The 20359-nt window shown below is 44.9% G+C and overlaps 1 protein-coding gene across 1 annotated transcript in view; it reads right to left on the bottom strand.

Annotated features, from left to right (window-relative positions):
* Positions 1-20359, bottom strand: part of ttc27 (tetratricopeptide repeat domain 27) — a 113931-nt gene that overhangs the window by 31798 nt on the left and 61774 nt on the right. Inside the window, exons 10-11 of the mRNA XM_048270016.1 lie at positions 10822-10935; positions 1646-1741 (exon numbers count right to left, since the gene is read on the bottom strand). Of these exons, the coding sequence (XP_048125973.1) occupies positions 1646-1741; positions 10822-10935 (210 nt within the window). The remainder of the gene's footprint in view (positions 1-1645; positions 1742-10821; positions 10936-20359) is intronic.

The raw sequence follows: 20359 nt of genomic DNA, 5'->3' as shown, positions 1-20359 counted from the left end.
GAGCCTAGGCGGTGTCATCTGCACCACTGATCCCCCTCCCTCTCTCTCCCCTCCTCTCTCTCCTTTCACCTCTTCATTCCATCTCCTCCTCCTCCTCCCTCACGCCATCCGAGCCCTTTCTTTGTCCTCTGTCCCTGCTCCATCTGTTTGTATTACTGTGTGAATGTCCCCATCATCTTGGAGGGAGTCCTCTTTTCACAGACCTTTTGTATTTTCCGAAGCTCTGTCGCCGTCTCACACCCAAGTGTTTCTGTACCCTCTATCTCGGCTTCCTTGTTCGTTCCAAATGTGTTTTCCATGTTATTTTCCGTCGGCTTTCTGATATTGTCACGTTACTGCGCGTGCATGTCTCTGTACTCCGCAAAAAAACACAAGACATTTCCCCTCACTTTTACTCCTACATCCTCTCTCCTTCCGTGACCCACCCACCCTCTCTTCTCTTTGATTCATTCAGTCTCTCATTTGCTCACAAATGACCACATGCTCACAAACACACACACCCACACACAACACCGCCATATTCTGCCAGAGATAAAAAAAAAAACCTAATATGCCCTCAGGGCAGCTACTGGGTCTTGTCCAGTCTGAAATGAGAACTGTCCCCAGCATGCCCTGTTTGGCTGTGGAGCGGCTGGCATGTGATAGAGAGAGAGGAGGGTACTTGGAACACCAGCAATCAACATTAACGCTCGCTGGAGCTGAGCATCCAGAATAGATCATCGGTCTAAAAAGCTGTGTAATTACAAAATCACAGGAGCCGCGGCCGCGACACACACACAAAAGGTCAGTCCAACATTCCAGAGGCCAGGGACTCTGCTGTGAGATATGATCCAAAGAAGAGTTCAGCTTTGTTAAGCCAGAGACACACAACATCCAACACTTCAGGGGACTAGAAGGAGGGGGATGCAGTGTAACAAACAGAGTCAGTGAACTGCTGTCTGTGTGACCCCATGTTGTGTTGTCGACCGCACGGTCCAGCCCTGCACCTGACACCTGCACAGTCATTTTTAACGTTTTTACGGACTGTTAGTCTTAACTTCAGTATTGGAACATCACATATTACGAACCGTCCCGTATGTCCAACCTCTTACGTGTATGCGTCACTTAATATTCATTTCTATACAAACCAAGACGGCGGATTCCTAAAGAAACGCAAGCACCCACACCATAAGTGTATCTAAATTAGCTATGTACCAAAAATGACATTTTACCGTGACTCGCAGAGCTGTAAACAGTCTTGTAAGGTTGTGTACAAATCCGCTTGGAGCTCCAGTGGAATTTTGAATTGCGACGAGAATTCTCGGGCTAACCGCTGATGTGCCGTGAGAAGGTTGGGAATATGCACCTACCAGCCCAGCACTAAACTCCAAGTGTGGTACATAAAATCGGATATTTCAGGCAGTAAAAGCCCCGGTAAGAACAAAACTAGATTTTGTTCAAATCTACACACCTATGGCTACTGAAAAATGTAAGGTTCATTTATCAAATGTTATTTTAAAGTATTAAAAAAACATAGTTGTTTTAGAATTTTCGAACGAAATGGTTGGTAATTAGTATGTTTACGATACGTGTTTGTGGAATGTGTGTGTGTTCTCTCCCGATAGGAAGTGGCCACAGCTTGGGAGTGTGAGCAGGGACAGCGTACCTGGAAGCTCCAGCGTGGAGGGGCTGGACAGCAGTAGAACACCTTCAGTCGCTCGTTAACGGGACAGGCCTTCTCCTCAAAGTAGTCCACAATGGTCTGGAGGAACAGAAAGTGCAAACAAAAGAAAAATGAAGTCATTCCATGTGTGTGTGTGTGTGTGTGTGTGGGGGTGTTTAGGGTTATTTACATGCTTTGGACAGCTCTCTCTCTCTTAATCTATCAAGCAGACATGGAGACTGGTCATAAGTATCCAGTGAGCGGGGGGAACAATAAACATACTCATTATGGAGGTATACTTCATTGTTTACTGCCAGTGTGAGGGAGGCGGGAGGCGGGAGGCTGGGAGTGGTTCACTCGCCACTCAGGCGGAAAATGAAAGCGTATTGTGTTAATAAATTAATTGATCGAGCTCATGACATTTTATAGCTTCAGCCTGGGATCAATGGTAATGGCATCCCTTTTGTTTCAGTACCACTGAAGGCTGTGCACATGCCAGTGTGTGTGTGTGTGTGTGTGTGTGTGTGTGTGTGTGTGTGTGTGTGTGTGTGTGTGTGTGTGTGCGCGACCGCGAGCGTGTGCGCGAGCGATCATGCATGCGTGTGTGTGTGTGTGTGCGCATGTGCATGAGTGTGGGCATGTATGAGTGTGTGCATGTATGTGTGTGTGGTGCGCCATGTTGGAAATCACACCTCGGTTTCTTTCTTAAAGAAAAGTTAGTGCCAGAAGGGAGGAGAAGGAGGCAGGCTGAGTTGGTCTGAAAAGACATTATTTCTGTGACATTAGCATAGTGCTTGATTTAACGACTGTGCACATTTGCCACAAACAAAACCTCCCCTGCAGCCACCCCCCATCCAAACAAGAGGCCTCATTAAGATTAAAATGCATTCCTTCTTGATCCACAACAACCGACAGCCAAGCCATTACAGGGGCACTGAATGCTCCCCGAATGGGTGCGGCAAATACATAAACAACGCAGTTTTTCCAACAACAGCCGTGTGAAATGACAGAGCAGCTGAGCCCCCGACCCAATGGCTGCAATGCCTCTTCCTGCGCTCTCCTCTCTACTCGCCTAATAGCAGTCTGCTCGGCCAGAGCGGCCTCTTGCTTTATTAGCCCTACAGCCGCCACGGACCAGAACCAATCACGTTGGGTCGTCTGGGCGGACATATTTGTAAATGGCTCTAATTGGAGTTAACTCCGAGTGATATTTTTACAATAATGGAGGGTGGTGGCGGCGGCGGTGCTGGGGTGGTGGCGGTGGGGGGCATTTGTGCGGTTTCTAAAATTGTGGAGATGATCCCACGGCTCATAAGATGCGCAGCCACGCGCCCCTCGGCCAAAAGAACGGCACCGGCAGCCATCAGTCAGGAGCAACCCACAGAGCAGGGGCAGCCACCACGAGAACCGTAATGAGATCACGGGAGAGGGGGAGGAGAGAGAAAGAGAGAGAGGTAGGGAGACAGAGAGAGGGATGACAAAGAGGGAGAGGTGTATGAGAGAGAAAGAGAGAGAGAGAGAGAGAGAGAGAGAGAGAGAGAGAGATAAAAAAGATGGAGAGAGAGTGTGCAGGACAAAGCATTTAATTAAACAGACCAATGGTGGGGATATGGTCAGGCACAGGGTCCAGGAAATGAGGGAGAAATTGGGCATGAGGGCGACAGCGTAAAGGGAGGGAGAGAGAGAGAGATGGAGAGGAAGAGAGAGGGAAGGAGAGGAAGAGAGAGGGAAGGAGAGGGAGTAAGGGAAAGATAAGATTAAAGAGGTGAGTGAGAGGAAAGTGTGAGAGACGAGACAAGATTACAGATGATGCTAACACTCTCAGTATGTGGCCTACACCATACTATACATACACACACCAAAGAAGCACATATAAAACACACTTACTCACAAACACACATACTTACACACACACACACACACACACACACACACACACACACACACACACACACACACAAATACACAAGCACATACAAACACACACTTTCACTCATGCTCTCAATTAGGGAATGCTTATAAGTAATTTATAGATATTGTATAAATCGTAAATAACTTCCTTATTAGCCTAATGAGCAACTTGTCATCTATTATTCATGCAAACCCAATTAAAACCAGTCTTGGACCTGCACATCAATAAACTACTGAAAACGTTCAGTAATGGAATGGAATGTTAACAAATTAGGTATTTACACTATTATAGCAATTAATCACTCATTTAAAGGCTTTGACAGGTCCCAGAACAAATTATCAGAGCACGGCATACTCCCAAGAAACGGCATCGATACCAATTCAACAAAAACACACTAAATTGACTACTTCAATTTAAAGGATGTAGGCTCTGTGATGGTGATTTGGAGATCTTGGCTATTCAGGTTTTCAAGTTCAAAGCCTCTGATTTTCTAAGAACAATTGGAGGCTCCTTTGTTTTTTGAAAGGTGCTTTTGAAAATGCTTGAGCTTCCATTTTCAGTTTTTTTGTTGAGCAGAAAACTATCAGTGAATTCTTGAGACAAGATTTCAACACACAGAGAAAGACTTCTCTCCACAATTGGTTGCTCTCCTGACTGCACAGGAATAACAATGAACTGAGCTAACACTATCTGTGTGAGATAGGCTACGAGGAAGAGAGAGAGCCACTGGAAGACAAAGCCCATCTCACACACGCACATACACCCACAAACACGTACACACGCACGCACGCGCACACACACACACGCACACACACCCACACATCATTCTGTCACACATACACACACACACATCATTCTGACAGCTTTTTTGGAATCTGGTTTAGGCTAAGACAGACGTGCAATCATCACTTCATCTGACATTCACTCTGCACGTCACCAGGAGAGCTTGACGCCTTGACAGTTGTGCTCCACTTCGTCAGTGCCCCTTTCAGCACACGAGGAGAGAGGCAAGGCATTCATACCCCTCATGGTCTTTTAAAATAGCCCCTGGTTTGGGTGACGATTATGGAGATTTCGAGCAATGGCTCTAGTTTTCCAAAGTTACTGATTAAAGTTCTTTTTCTTGGTCTCTGTTCCACCCACTCCAAATTATATTGCCTCTTCATATTATTACATACTCCATGGTGATGAATGAAAAACAATACAGCGCGGATGTAATTTGCTTTATGACGCTACTAAATCACTGCATGGGCAGAGTAACCGCAGTGCCACTGTTGCCTTTGACAGAAACGATGCCTTTCCAATGGTATAAAATATGAGGGGGGGGTGCTTTATTTCCATTTACAACCACTGTGCCAGCGACCGTGAAGTTCCTTGACTTCTAAGGAGTTTTGAATGTTTCTGTGGACAAGGCGTAGGAGGTAGAAGTTTGAGGCAAGCATCAGGATTATCTGCCAATTAAATTTCTGCTTGCCATTCCTTGGGGCTCATTGTAGGCATATGGCAAAAAATGAATCTTTTCACAGACTGAGGGCCAGATATACATACATTTGCGAACGTAGCATTATCAGCACCATGGCCAACCCACAGAAACCCCATGCTATGACACTTATTTTAACATAGTATTTATCAAACCTGCAGTTCATGGGGTAAACAGCGCCTTTCTCCGCCCCCCTACCACAATTTACGAACGTTAACAACTGAACAACATACTTCAATCACAAGCGCAGTTGAATGAAGTTAACTGATGACAACATTAAAAGGAATCAAACGTTTAGCGATCATGAAATAATACAAGGCATGATGTCAACAAGCAGGAAGATAATGAAGAGCAGTAGTTCTACTCAAACTACTTGTGCACATAGGCTATGGAAGATTGGTCAATTCTAGCAAGTAGGAAAGATTAAGTAGAGTTAAGTTTAAGTTAAACTCCCACTTTCCCCTGACCCTCCTATGAATGCATATGCATGAGACGGTAAAGCGCAATTTGACATTCTCAGCTCCCGCAACAGGCAGTCTGCACTTACCTCAGTGTGCGGCCTGTTTGTATATACCTCACCATTTTTTTACACGCACGTTGCGAAACAAATACGCCTGAGGTTGGCGCAAAAGCGTTAGTACATCTGGCCCTGAGACTCCAATCCTCCTGACTGGAGGTTCGCTACCAAATGCCCTGGGTGTCTTAGCAAGCTATGCTTTTAAAAGTGAGAGTCAACAGCCAACAGTTCAATTAGCCAACAGTCCAATGTGTTGTCTTACAAGGCGCCGGACACATGTCAAGTATTTCTGAAATCCCCATTCAAATTCTATTTCAAGTTTTAAAAAGTAAAAAAAAAAAAAACGATGGTATTTTTCCAACATACACACAAAGCAGGACACATTCCTTGTGTTGCTTTTATGATTGCCCAAAAAAGGAAGTAAGAGATCAACTGCACATAAATCAACAATTTTGATCATTAAGTTAAATTCTTTAAATTAATAACTGAACATGAACAATATATATTTAATTCCTCAGAAACGTGAGTAGCTGTATTTTCTAGTTATCTTACAGAAAAATTCTGCTTTACGTGCAATAACTACTTTAGGAACTTTTGAGAGAATTCATTTGTGGTCTTCTATTTGATTACTGAATGTGGCCATAATGGCTTTACGCAGCAAGAAAAGACATTAAGGAGAATAGTGGAAACAAAAAAAAAAACTGAAAAGAAAAACCAAAAGATGGCTAGAGGAGCCTCTTTGTCAGAGCACCTGGATTTCTTGTTTAATCAGTCTTCAGGTTGTTTAAATCCATACGGAGTACTAAAGCTGCCATACTCCATTTCAGGGACGTTATTGATCGAACTCAGAAATTGCATTTGAAGTTATAAAGAAATCGGCTTCATCGCCTGCGTGCTTCGACTCATAATGGCGATGCGAGAAGGTCTGTCAATACCAGAGGACTCATAAAGTGGGGGGATATGAGGGGTGTCCTGACTTTGCATGAAATAGAATCCAGCGATCATCTCTCTCATAATCCTGCAGTCACTTTAGCGATTAGGTGGCAAATGTTGTATTGAGGCTTAATGGCAGAGACACTATAATAGTTCATGTGTTAGCAGATATGGAGGGGAAAGCCATTTTAATTTAGGCATAATTATTTGCCAGATTCAAATTCATAATGAAATAAACACAGAGGTTAAGCTGAACTGCAGCAGTGATGTGATATTATGAGGGATTTGATGAAAAACACCACAGAAGACTTAATGCAGTGACAAAACATTATGTAAATTGGTTAATTATATGGATTTCAATGCATACAAACAGCAACATCCATTCAGGGTGATAAGAGTTTGTGACGCACCAAATACTCCAACACAATTCACCACTTTGTGAGGAAATCTTTAAAAACAAGCAAGCAACAGTCACCCCTACTCATCACAATTTCCTTGCGGAACATTCTACACTATTCTGGGGACAGTGCCACTGACAAGCTGTGCCACAGTTGGAGAGAATTTGAAAATCGTTTTCTCCCAATACTGAGACCGAACTAATAATTACAGTACCAAAATGGATAGCAAAGCAGGAGTATCTGATGTAACTACTTTCCTGACCTCCAAACCCTTCTGACATGGATGACATTAACACTCCAACTTCTGCCAGTTGTGTGTTCTAAATGTCTGCTGGAGACTCTCCAGGCAAGTCAAAAATGAGGAAGTGTTCTATAGTCAGAGGAAGACTGACAGAACAAACATTCCATACTGATGCGCAGAGTCCATTCCAATGCTGGTACAAAGCCCAAGATGGAGGCATGACGTGAGTCTGATAGACACAGACCAAACACAACATCATGGGGAGAAGATAACATCAAAAGTCTTCAGCAGCACGCAGACAGAAATGTAACTTTGTGGAAAAGCTGAGGCTTTGATGCTCACAGCACAGCCCAATGTTCCATTTTAATGTGGCCATTAATCATCCATTAAATCCTATGGAAACACCACATAGCAGCTGTTCAGACGGTCCCAGTGGAGGCAGGCTTCATAGATGCTGTGACCAGAAGTCAACTCTCCAAACACCAGAATGATAAGTCAGAGCCAGGCCCATTCTTGTGCCTGACTGAGTGCCTTAAGTAGTTAGGTGGTGAGGCAATCTTGAAAGTTACAGACACTGCTATGTTTATTCATCATGCACTTGGCTAGCTCGCTAAGTGCAGAGCATTTTTCACTGCTAAGATTACATCTAAAGGGATTATGCTCCTCATTAGTGTTTTTGATGTGTCAGTTCCAGTCGATATTTGAGTGCCATAAAAAGTGCATGTTAGTCAGCAATGTCATTTTGTTCGAGTGCACATTGTTTTTAGTAAAGATCTTCCCACTTACCTACTTGACCATGTCTACAAAACAAGGTAATCTAGATCTTTCTTATCTTTCTTAATACCTACAATAAATGATTATGTTCTTTTGCATAGCATAACTACTTTATCGGATGCCTGGAAGACAATATTAAAGTGACAAATGGCAACCCCTGCCATTGCTTATATGAAAGGGCCGTAGTTTTCATGCAGTTATATGCAAGACAAATCTGTGGACAACATACACTGTGCAAAGAATGGATAGCCTTCTGAAGATGGAGTGGTGGTATCAGTAAAATATTGAGGAGAGCAGCCAACCTCATTCCATTTAACTGTGCGAAACATGCAATCTGGAACTAATAGGGTCACAAATATTCCATGCTTGTATCGCAGGGCTTGATGATTATGGTGAGATACAAACAACACAGCACAGGCTAGTCTCTCAGGGCTTCTTTCTCAGTGTTTCTGGAAGCTTCTTTCTCAGAACTTTGTGGCTCGTTGTGCGTCTCACAAGGGAGGAGGTACCGGTTTCATCATTCCTGCCATGACATGAAATAACTGCTCACAGGACATGTTCCCTGTTCCCGCTCCTTTCCCCTCCCCTCCGGCTGCCTCTCAGCCGCCAGGAACATTAGAAGTCAAAACACGACGGCACTAGGGGGAGGAGGGGGAGAAAAACAATGTGAAACCAAAAAGGGAAAACTTTTCTTTCCTCGCTCAATCTTTTTGAGGCCTGGCTCTCGTTTGTCGCCTGTCAATCCATCAGGCATCCCGACCGTCTCCAGGGATGCTGTGCCAAGGGAAATGTGTTGGTGATGGAGGCTGTCAGGTTCACTTGGGGTTTGAAGCAGGGTGGGCAACAGCCCATGGTGTCAGAAGTGTGATCAGTTAAGGCCTGATGTCTCTATGTCTTATGCTGTTTCTGCAAACCCTACCCCCCCTTCGGGTGACGTGAGCCTCCCTTGGATCTCCCCCAGGAGCAAAGCCACGAGTCATCCCAACAGCTGTCACATCAGCCCTCGAGTGTGGGCACTCTTCAGCTGATGACACAGAACCAACCCACATCCCCCCACCCCAACCCCGTTCCTACCATCCCTTTCCCCACAGTGCTATCTGTCAAATCTGTTTTGTGATAGCCAAGCAAGTTCTCCTCTGTGCAAACATCTCAGAGATAGAGAGAACAGACAGCAAAAAAGTGAAAGAATTGGAAACAGACATAGATTCCCTCATCTTGTATGTCAAGAAAAGACGAATGAATCTGGTTAGCTTAGAATCCTCATCTTTCAAGCACCAACTCTCATTCCTGAGCCTCCTTTCCCCTATCCAGCCCCCCCCCCCAGATTTGTCTTCTTACCCAGCGTACGACCCAACGTAAGTCCCGACCCCAGACATGTGACTCTGACCTGGTCTGTCTGGAGCTGACAGCTCGGCTGAACACCTGCACCCCTGATCCTGTGATCGTGAGGCGGCGTGCACATGGGGTGATGTCATCCTTGCACAGTGTGAAGTAACTCAAGAAGGAAACCAGACATGACTCCCAGACCCCTCTCTCTTCTCACACACACACACACGCAGACATGAACTGTGCTTGCATGCAAGCTCTTCTAAAGGCACAGGATCCATAAGGGGAGTGAATGTTTGTCGTCATTCCCGCTGCTTTTTTTTACAATTCCTGTTGTAGGGGCCCAGTATCAGCATCCCAAACTCACTCAAGATGATGCTAGCATACCTTGGAATCAGAGATGTCCGTCTTAACAACCGAAACCCAGTCATCCCACACACCATGCCTCGCCACAACCCATGATCACACCACGCCATCATGCTTCATGGCAATGGCAATCAAGAGCTCTCTCTCTCCCCACTGACTATTTGCTGAACATGTTAAATCAGGTGCAAACGCGCCCGACAGAGGTCCAACAGTGTGGGACACTGAACTGGACTGTAGACCCTCACCTTCCAGCCTGATGCTAGCCAACGGCCGGCCTAGCGTTGCCTTGTCTTAAGAACCCTACATTTACTTATTATTTTAATCCTACACCAGGAATAAACCGTCAAATCACAGTCACCATGTCACTCAGGCCAATGCCTCAAATGATTCAACTTAAGGTCACTGTGCAAAACATTTGCTCACATCCTTTTGCCTGACCTCTCAAAGTTGAGCATAACTCAACTCTCTGTGTTTCTGCCAATCATTCCCAGTGTGTTGCAAGGGACATTACCCATGCACTGGTCTATCATTACACCGTAAAATTTGAAACGGCACAACCTAACATCGCTATTGATGGATTTACGTACCACTGCCCTTTCAGTACTGCACCCTTGAGGAAAGCCAAAGCCATACTCTTAATTCTCCCTCCCCTCTGCAAATGTAGTGCACTTCAGCACATTGCTCCTATTCCCAAACACTCTCCACCCCCCACGTCCCCTTCCACCCCCCTCTTGCCTCGATCTCACTTCCAGTATCCGATGACTGCTTGCTCTACGGCCTGAGGAAACTCTGCTTCCCATGTTATCAGAGAGAACAGCAGGGGCTGGGGATTCCCAGGTTGCCAGCTCCTCACTAAATCACGCCATCCAGAGGCTTTAACAACCTGCTCTTTCCTCTCGGTGGAGAGGGGCGAACACTCAAGACACCCATGAACAAATATCCTGTCCAGGGAGCAGGAAGCTATAAGCTACCCTCTGTGTGTTCTCTTGTGTTTGTTTCCCTCTTTCCTCTTCCCCTGCTTTCTCAGGATGATGAGTTTTTCTTTGCGTGTGTCGCCAAAACACGCAACGCTGTCTTGTTCCAGACTGGAGAACCGTTTGGGGCTGCCACGGAATTGGTGGGAGGTCAAGAGAGAGGTCTCAGAGCTGGTGTGCCAGTATTGAGTTACTGTCTGTGTCTGTGTGTGTCTGTCTGTGTGTGTGTGTGTGTCTGTGTCGTAAAAGGAGCTTTACCTGTGTTTGCGTCATGGCTCGTTCCACACGGCGTGAGCTCCCCCTCTCCAATTTGGTCCTTAGACTCAGGGCAGTCACCTCCACCGCCCAGAACTTTGGCTGAGACAGCAAACACTGCAAAGTTGCAGATAGCAAACAATCAGACGAAAAAAGGAAGTTGGTTAAATGTAACCCTAGGCTCATATAAAGTTATGAGTAAAATGTTATTTTAAACTGCATCAACTCTTTTCAATTTTTGGATATTTGGAATTTGGAAAAAACACACACATGAAAGGTATTAAGAAAAAGGAAGACACATCAAATACATGCCAAAATTCAAAAAGAAAAATCTCTGAGTATTTGTAACAAAAACACAACAAAACCTTTCACACAACATTTTTTTTAAAACCAAAGAAAGGAAAATAGCATACAGTGACATTGACTCATCAAGTCAGTCAGTCATATATGGAGAGACTAAAACTTCCATGTGGGCCAACTAGCCATCAGCGTACGTATACACATCACACACATCCTGACGTCTTTCACAGGGTTACTGAATGGGGGCGTGACGCATGTCCAAAAACAACATGAAGTGAACTATCCTGTCCTCTTATACACTTTTTTTCAGCAGACGATGGCAGTACTATTATTGATGCTGTCATAACAGTAGATTGGTCGAGGCCAAAAAACAGTCATAAAGGTCTGAAGGGCTTTTGCATTAAAACTTTCCATGACTTTATTACAAGGAACTTGCCTAGAAGGCATAATATCAAAGACCCTGAAAGAGCAGTTCTAGCACACCGGGCCAAGAATGTGACTAGCAAACTAAGCACATAATCAAATAGTCTGACAGTTAGTTAACGAAGGAAATGGCCTTTTCAAAAATGCAAATGCATGTTTAAAAAATGAACCTATAGCCTGAAATGTACATATAATCGTAGAACCTAGTTTCAGCATTCTACACAATATGCACTTTAACATTTATATTTGTATTTCTAGGGCATCAATAATTCAAGCTAATAGATTTTGTGTCGGGGAAGGGTGTACACCTTTGTACTGTATTGCACTATACATCAAACAGAAGCTTATGTTTCTCAAATGTAGCTGTACTTCTCGGAGTATCAGGATACAGGGCAGCAGCAGTAAAACATGACGACCAGTCAGGTCTGGAAAGAGATGGGGAACAAGGACAGCCTCAGGGCTCTAGGAGAGTGAGAGTAGTGGTTGATGTGTGTGTGTGTGTGTGTGTGTGTGTGTGTGTGTGTGTGTGTGTAGGGTCACGCTTCCTGTTAATGACAGGAAAGCTGTTAGTCACTCTGGGGCGTGGGACCCTCCCTCAGTGCACAACCCAGTGTCACCTCTCATAGGGTTGAGGTCATGTCTATCGCAGGACAGGAGGCGGGACTAATGAGGGTGTATCGAAATCGTTTGACTTCATAAATCATTGAAGGTCATGAATCATTTTGTTATATTAGAAAAGCCAGCAAACACTACATACTGCATGTGAATTTGGAGAAGACATTACGATGGCTGTACTCTTTCGATGAAATGGTAAGCCGTACACCTGACAATGGCTCTATTACACAATCCATTCCAAAGGCATAATAATCCCCTAAAGCTTTCTTTGCATTATGAGCCATAAAGCACCGAGGGAGAGACTACTGGGCTCCGTCCATAATTCTTCTAAATGTTAAACAAACAAATGCCCCGGGCCTCCAAAGTCTCAAACAGCATAGCCTGCATTTCCATGGGATTTACAAGAAACGCTGTGACTTTCGGCGCAGGTAGAACGGCCGTTGTACCTCTCTGATGAATGAAAATTCCTCTTTTTAAACTACAGCTCTCTCTCTCTCTCTCTCTCCCTCTCCCTCTTCATCCATCCTTCACCTCTGCCAGCGAGTCATGTGCCCCTCCATCCTTCTCTCCTGGTCTTCATCAATCTTGTTGCGGATGGAGGCTAATGTGGTCTCAGCAGGGGACAGGTCAGCGTAATGGCCCGCGGGCAGCTTCAGTAAGATTAGTGAGTACATTTAAGGAGCACGGCTTAGTTCTGTTTGCTCAGCTGATGGACCTCTGAGAGCTAGGGACAGACCGAGCAAGCGTGCAGGTCAGCAAGAGAGCAAGGGATATGCAGAGTGAGTGAGTGAGGGTGCAGAGGGAGACTGCGGATAAACAGACACATAAAAACAAATATGAAGTGCAAAACAAAACAGGGGAAACTCAGCTGTTCAGTAAGTAAACACAGACACTAGAACTGATAGAATTGATTATACATATTTGTGTTTGCTGTCTACTGTAGCTACTTTTTAAAGCTTCAAAAAGCATCTTCAGAATACAGCCAAGTGTTGAGTTTGGACTTCTTCCATTTGAAGGAGGACGTGAGGGTTGTGTGTAAGAACGGAGGAGAGGGGAGGGAGGAGAGAGTAGGTAAGTGCAGTGGGGAAGGAGATGTCTTCTCTCTTCACCTCTCCTCCACTTCTCCTGAGTGATTTAAAAGAGTGGTGTCTGGCCCAGCCACACCAGCATAATCCCCCAGCCAACACCCCTCCCCCCGCCCAAACCTCCACCCACCCTCGCACAGACCCCCCGACAGACCTGCCGTCGGAGCACCAGACATGAGAAGCCTGTCCTATCAGGGCTGAAGGCATAAGTCATCGCCGCAGAGGAGTCAGCCCACCCTCCCTCACCCTCTGATAAAGCAGCGGCTAACCAGCGCCATATGGAGCCGAGCACGGCGCGATGACTTCACTCCGCCGCGAACAACTGTTTATGATCTCAGGGTCAAATTAACCCAGCTTTTTTTTTTTTTTTTTTTTTGGCCTGCTGAACACATTACAACCCTAAAACGCTGCCTTTTCGTCCCTCGTGCAGACGGCTACCGTGCTTTTGGGGAATGTCTACATGGAAAGCCTTTTCCCCTTGTAATGACCTTTAATATATGTAATATATGTATAAGGAGATAAATCTGCCAGTTCTGGCACTTATTAAAAGGCTTATGCTTACTTTAGTCTCCCCTATGGACACTGAAAGATAACAATGTCAGAGAGGGATTAGGACTGTATTTGACAGTTCGGATAACGTGAAAGATATATTGAATTGGATTTTTCTTCAGAATAACAGCTCTATTGTTCATTCTGATCCTGATACAGGTTAGGTCAGGAAGAAAGGCATTTTTTACAGCAGAACCTGTGACGTGTTACATAACCAGACCACAATGCATCTAATGCAAAAACTATGAGATGGCAGCCTACGGTGTTGCTGCAAACTCATCATCCATAATGCTGGCATTTCAAGGGAAACATGAAGTCAGGACATTTTACAAGTTTACAAGTCTATTTCTTTCTCTTGTTTTTTTGTTCCTGAGGTAACCGGCAGAGACTCTTTGGCCTTCCACAAACTTCCTGAGTCAGTCCTCAGGTATTCAACTTCCTGATAACCATGTAGCTAGTCTAGTGGACTCTTTCAACATCATGACTGAGCCGAGCATCAGCTGAACAAATGTTTGAAGGACAAAAAAAAAAAAGAAATCCCTGTCTCTTCCGGCCAGTATCTGTCTGAGTATCTCTGCCTCTGTACACACACACACACACACACACACACATTAAGATCTCCAAACTGGTACTCTCTCACTCGCTCACACACACACACACACACACACACACACAGCTGGGAAATCTCAGAGACTTGGGGATTGTCTGCTTCAGCTGCACCCAGCCCAGTGGGGGAGGCATGAAGTAAGGAGCGCACATCTTGCAAAGTTTTGGTTGAGGAACATTAAAAAAATGAAAACAAGGGGAAAGAAAGCCTTTGGGAAGTGTAAAGATAGAGCGTGATATCATAGAAAACGTAGACTGGGGAGGAGCTGGACTCTGCAAACAAATCCCTTGGAGATGGTCTCTCTTTCTTTCTCTCTCGCTCTCCCTCTCATTCTCTTTTTCGTTTACTTCTGTGCCAGCTCCCCAGATTCTTATCAAAAGGACGCTTCCTCCCGAGGGGACATGCAGAAATAAGTCTCTCTCCCCCTCCCCCCAACCCCAACACACCACCTCCATCCTCCATCCCTCTTTCCCCCTCACCCTCCTACTCCCCACTTCCCCAAAACCCTCCTTCTCTATGGTAACCATGTCAGCCTTCAAAATAGAATGTGTTTTAGAATGTGTTAAAATGACAGCCACAAGTCGTGGAGAAAAGGTATGTTTCCTGACAGGATCTTGTCACTGCGTTCAGCTCGGTGTTTATTCTGTCCCGTCCCAAGCGCTGCTGAGGTGACACACAGTAATGGCAGGAGAAAAAAAAAAAATATATCTACGAAATGGGAAAAAAAAAAAAAAAAATCCGGAAATGTTTTCCGGAATGTTTGATCCACACTCATCACTGACGCACAAAACGACACCCTTCCCACCTTCCTGTTTTGACAGTGTCGCTTGTCAACCTCATTAACCTTCACCTTCAACTTGACCTTGACAGTGCGCTTGAGCGAGCTTATTTACATTTGTATACATGTGCACATAGCATCCGCGCCTGGAGCCTTCTTAAAGTCTTACTTGAAGGCCCTCGGAAAGTTATTTACGTCCTCATTTTTAAGCTGTTAACACAGCGGCTTGGGCTGGTTGGGACTGAAGTTATTTAAGGCGTGAAGAAATGAGCAAGACTGACCCTGACTGGGCACTTCAAAGACAGGGAGTTAACCCTGGGCCCTTCCTCCTTGTCAAAGCCAGAGATAATGCAGCTCCATAATCTATATGCTTTGCTACATCCGAGTGAGCTTTTTAAAGGCCAGTCGATTCCTGCTGAAACCATTAAAGAGAGAGAGAGAGAGTCCCTATTCTAGGATGAGACACAGCTCAATCCTCTCCCCCACAGAGAGTCCAGGAGAAACGGCAGTAAACAAGTAGAGGCTGTGTGTGAGCAAAGAGAGCCTAATCACTGTTAATGGCGCTAATATCTTCCTAGATGATGGTGTCGGGACAGTTAAGACAGGGAGGGTGTAGGGAACAAGAAAACAGAGGTTTAGGGATACCTGCATCAACATGAGCGTGCAGATCAGATTGAGCACAGGCATGGTGGAATGCAGACCTTTGGAGAAGAAAAGAGAGGGGTTTCTTTCTTCCCCTTCTCTCGTCCTTGTCTTTGAGGTCTCTGTTATCACAGCCATCACTACGCCTCTCGCAGTCACCACTTTGTCACCACTAGGGTAATGGGGGGGAGGCCAGAGACAGTTCAGCCAGGAGAAAATCACCTGACCCCCAACTCCACTAGGCCTCTATTACGTCTGTCTATTTTGTGGATGACAAACATGCACGCACGCACGCACGCACGCACGCACGCACGCACGCACGCACGCAGAACACGCTGGAACCTTTCGGACACCCTAGCGCCATAAATATACGTCACTGTGGCTAAACTGGTGGAACAAGGAGCACTCACTCCTAGCTGTATTGTACCTGTATTGTTCGTAACTTTGCTGCAACTCGCTTCTTTATAAATAATTAAATATACATTTTAAATGCAAAATTGTACATGGGGGAAATATTACCGGTACATTTCAGAGATCTGCTTAAATGATATCTACAGAAGACTATTAACACATGCACTCAGAGATTGAGGGGAGAGTGGGGAGGGAGAGAAAGAGAACGATTAAGTGACGGGGTGGTGGATCACTGTTAAATCAAAAGACCGCTCAGTGCTCAGTGGCCCTCATCCTGTTCTTTCCATTAACATGAATTAAGTATGCCTCAAGGAATATGGCATATCCTGCCCCTCTGCTGCAGCTGCTTACGGCATCTAAAACTACATCTATCTACAACTCGCATGATAACAGCTCAGAATAATACAACAAATACCAAAGCCTGAGCGATTTACATGATATACCTGTACTTTCTTAATAGAACGCCACTTCATGTTCTGCCGAAGACAGTCAGAATTCGTTTGTTCTAACACACAAGATAAAGTTATTATATCACACTGGATAGCAGCACAATTGACGTCAAAGTGCGTCATCTTCAAAATAAATAAGCCTCTTTGTCAAACATCAATCAGTAAAGGTTAATCAAATCAACTGCCAGTCTTTTATTGGTTTCACAAATCTTGGATAGGGTTACCTTGTGATCAAAGGCAGTGCTGGCTCATGGTTAATGACAAGGCCTAACAAGCAAAGTCTTTTAGTTGGCTGAAAACCCGCATATGAAATAATGGTCTGAGGCTCTGGCCAATTCTTTCTGCACTTCGAGTCAGAGAGAGGTCAGCAGAGCCGAGGAACATGGGAAGTCTCTCCCCATAAACAGCCTTCCAGAGCCCAGACAGACGTGTGAAACTGCAAACCTTCCTGGCAGAGTTGTGGGTGTAAAGATGCATATCTGATTCAAAAGTATCTGGTGATGGAGTGGTTTGCCCTTTCAGTCGAGCCGGAATAAAAATTCGGCAAAGCAAGTAGCTCTGCTGCATATATAAACACATAAGATGATAGCAGATAGAACAGTATTACCAAAGAGATCATAGCTGGTGCTGCCGTGTCTCTCCAAATTAAATTTCACCAGACAAAATAGCTTGGATTACAAAAGACAGGTTTTAAGTTCTGTTTTCACAAAACAAATAGAACATTTTGATATAACAGGATTATCTGAAAGATCTCTTTTTATTGGAAATGTGCTTACTCAGACAAGTGAGTGATCATAACGTGAAATTCTATGAACTATTAACCAAATATACCTTGAGACTATTTAAGAAAGACTTGTTCAACAAAATCCTTGGCCTTGTGTTACAATGAAGTGGTCATCTCATTTGTATCTTTTGCTTTCTTCACCATTGTGGTTTTATGTGCATATTTATGGGCTCCTGTGTTAACATCTTCTGAGCAAATACAGTGTTGTTTATAATTATGTTAAGAATTTTGAACATAATGGGTTGACGTCTTCACAGGAAATAACTCAATTCGCACAGAAGAAAAAGATACGTTTTTTTAAGATTATTAGTTTGACATGAGACATATTTTTCCAGGCGTAACATGGATTTCTTCTTTCTGACTGGGCTGTACTTGATTGCTAGGGGTTTTTTTTAGATTTTTTAGAGCCATACAAACCATGGGTGGGGAATTATCAGACATCTCAATGACATATGTTGTTACAACTTCCTCTTTCATTGTTTGAAAGTTGGAAATAACTGTTGAGTTATCGCTGCAAAAACAGGCAAATTTTCAGAACAGCTTTTTTGTACATCCCCAACCCAAGCCATGTCCAAGTGACCACCCTTCCTTTGAGGATTAGGCAGTGGGTACTGGAAGGATCAAACGTTAGCTAAGACATTAGCTCATGACCGTCCTATCTATATCTGCCCTTATTCGGTTATGGGAGTCAAGCCATGCCCTTCACAAATCTTAGCAACCATCCACAAGCTTAGAGCCTGCATTACATATCTAATAAACCTTTTTTTCAAAAGCCAAATAAAACAGAACATTGGATCATCACCCAGTGACCTCACAAGGAAAATGTCTCCCTCTTTCTCTATATAGCCTACTCAAACAAGAACACTACAGTTACTTTTCTTGTGACGGGGTAGCACTGCATTGCAGGTTGCTGATGCAATTCCTCCTCCGAAGCGGACACTTCTGGAATGGAGTGTGCCGCCTGTAGTGGGGAGCGAGCGAGCGGCAAGGAACACTCAGCATGAGGGAGGATGTGGCGGTTAAAACAGAGACAGATCAGAACGCAACGCCAACCTTATTAATCTCGTAATTACAGCCTGGCCACCGAGGACGGCATGACATAATCGGATGCAACCAAGTGTGCCATCCAGACACAGGCTGCAAGGCAGAAATAACTCCTCGGGTTGCCTCCCATCCATTTTTCCAAGCTTGAGGACCGTTGCCAAGCCACTCACTTAAGGGCCCGTCTCCAAAGAGTGGCCGTCAAAACCCCAGAGTCAGACATCAAGGGCTACAGTAGGAGCCTTTTCACCTGCAGCTCAGACAAGACCCAGACCGCCAACATACGTTAGGCGTGAGGCCAACGAGAAACAGAAAAACCTCAAGCCATAATTAATCATAATTGTCTAAATAAATTCCACTCAATACCACAACAGTGGGACTAAAAGAGCCTATCGGAAAACAGACGGTGATGAATACTGACATTCACAGCAAATGCCTTTCATTTTGTATCTCTGCTCGATAACACCATCATAACACAAGCAAGGTTTAATAAGCTGGGACTTTGCCAAGGGCCTCTTTGGATGCTTGCGGAGATGGTGTGACCACTAGCTTGCTGTGTACACATGGATCTCCCTTTATCACCCCATTTTGAGAGCGTGCTGCCCTCACATAGCCACGCAGTGGGAAAGTGCAGACGGTGGACTTTACTATCCTCCAGGTGCTTTGGTTCGAGGAGCCCGGCAAACAGTAAAGCCTTCGGCCTTAATTCGCCAAGACAGGCCCTGGCCTGCATAAAAACTCCTGCCTCCTCTCTCACAAACATCCACCTACACTCAATCCACCAACACCCACGGTCCCCTCTCCCCATCTGCCCACCCAGGGGGGAGGCAGGGATGGCTGGGCCGGGTCAGATGTTCTCCCTCCAGGGCTAAGGAGCAGAGCCAGGGCTGCAGAGAGGATAATGTGTTTTGAGATGCGAGGGAACGTTGACTGTATTGGAGTGGACATGAGGGGGGAGAGGAAACTTAACCTCCGCAGATAGGTCATGCAGTGTGCACTGAGCCATGTAAAGTCCTTCCAAACGCGACAACACACAGCCAGATCAAATGTGTGTGTGTGTGGAGAAAGACAGTGTTTGTGAGACAGGCTCAGTCCATGCTCTTCTTCACTATCACAAGGCATTTCTTATTTCACTTTGTTTTACTTACTGTAAGCTGAAAAAGAGACCTCAGTGTCTGTCTTTACGAAAATATCAGTTGAGAGGACTAGAATTAGATATGTTAATCTCCTTGTTTCCACAGGAAATAACCCAATCTCCCAATAAACTTAAAAAAGCAGTTATTTAACCTTACTCAAAAATATATTTTTTACATGACTACATTTAAGAATCACACATACAAAAAAGGGGGGAAAAAATCTCAGCTCTGGTTAAGACATCAAGCTTGAGGTTGTATCCTAAGATTTATGGCAGGGCCGGCACATAAACGCACGGGTAATAAATTAACCTCCATGGTCTCCGAGCCTGCTCAGAGTTCAGGCTTCGCCGCTCCAGATAGATCCACGGGCCCTGAAGAGGCCGGCAGTGACCCCTGACGATGGAGAAGTGTCCCCTGGCTCTCGCTTCAGGACACCCAGCCAGAAGGGCCAGGCTGGAGCTGCCATGACGGGGCTTAGCACATGAAAAATCACAGGTGGATCACAATCGCAGGTGTACCATAGGAGCACGGCAAGAAAAGCCAAGGCAATGAAACACTGAAAGAGATGGACCTCAGGCAGTACTCGGAAAGAGACTTGCGCTACATGAAAAACACAAAAGACTTTTGTGGTTTAACCACACAAAATAGCCAGCACCGAATCTTTATTTTTAAAGTTCTGCCGAATACTGAATCCCAGTATTTTTTGTGGTGCATACATAAA

Source organism: Alosa alosa, chromosome 18, assembly GCF_017589495.1.
Source record: "Alosa alosa isolate M-15738 ecotype Scorff River chromosome 18, AALO_Geno_1.1, whole genome shotgun sequence".
Classification (NCBI taxonomy): Eukaryota; Metazoa; Chordata; class Actinopteri; order Clupeiformes; family Clupeidae; genus Alosa; species Alosa alosa.
Note: the sequence above shows the minus strand (reverse complement) of the source record. Positions and strands in the feature narration are given on the sequence as shown.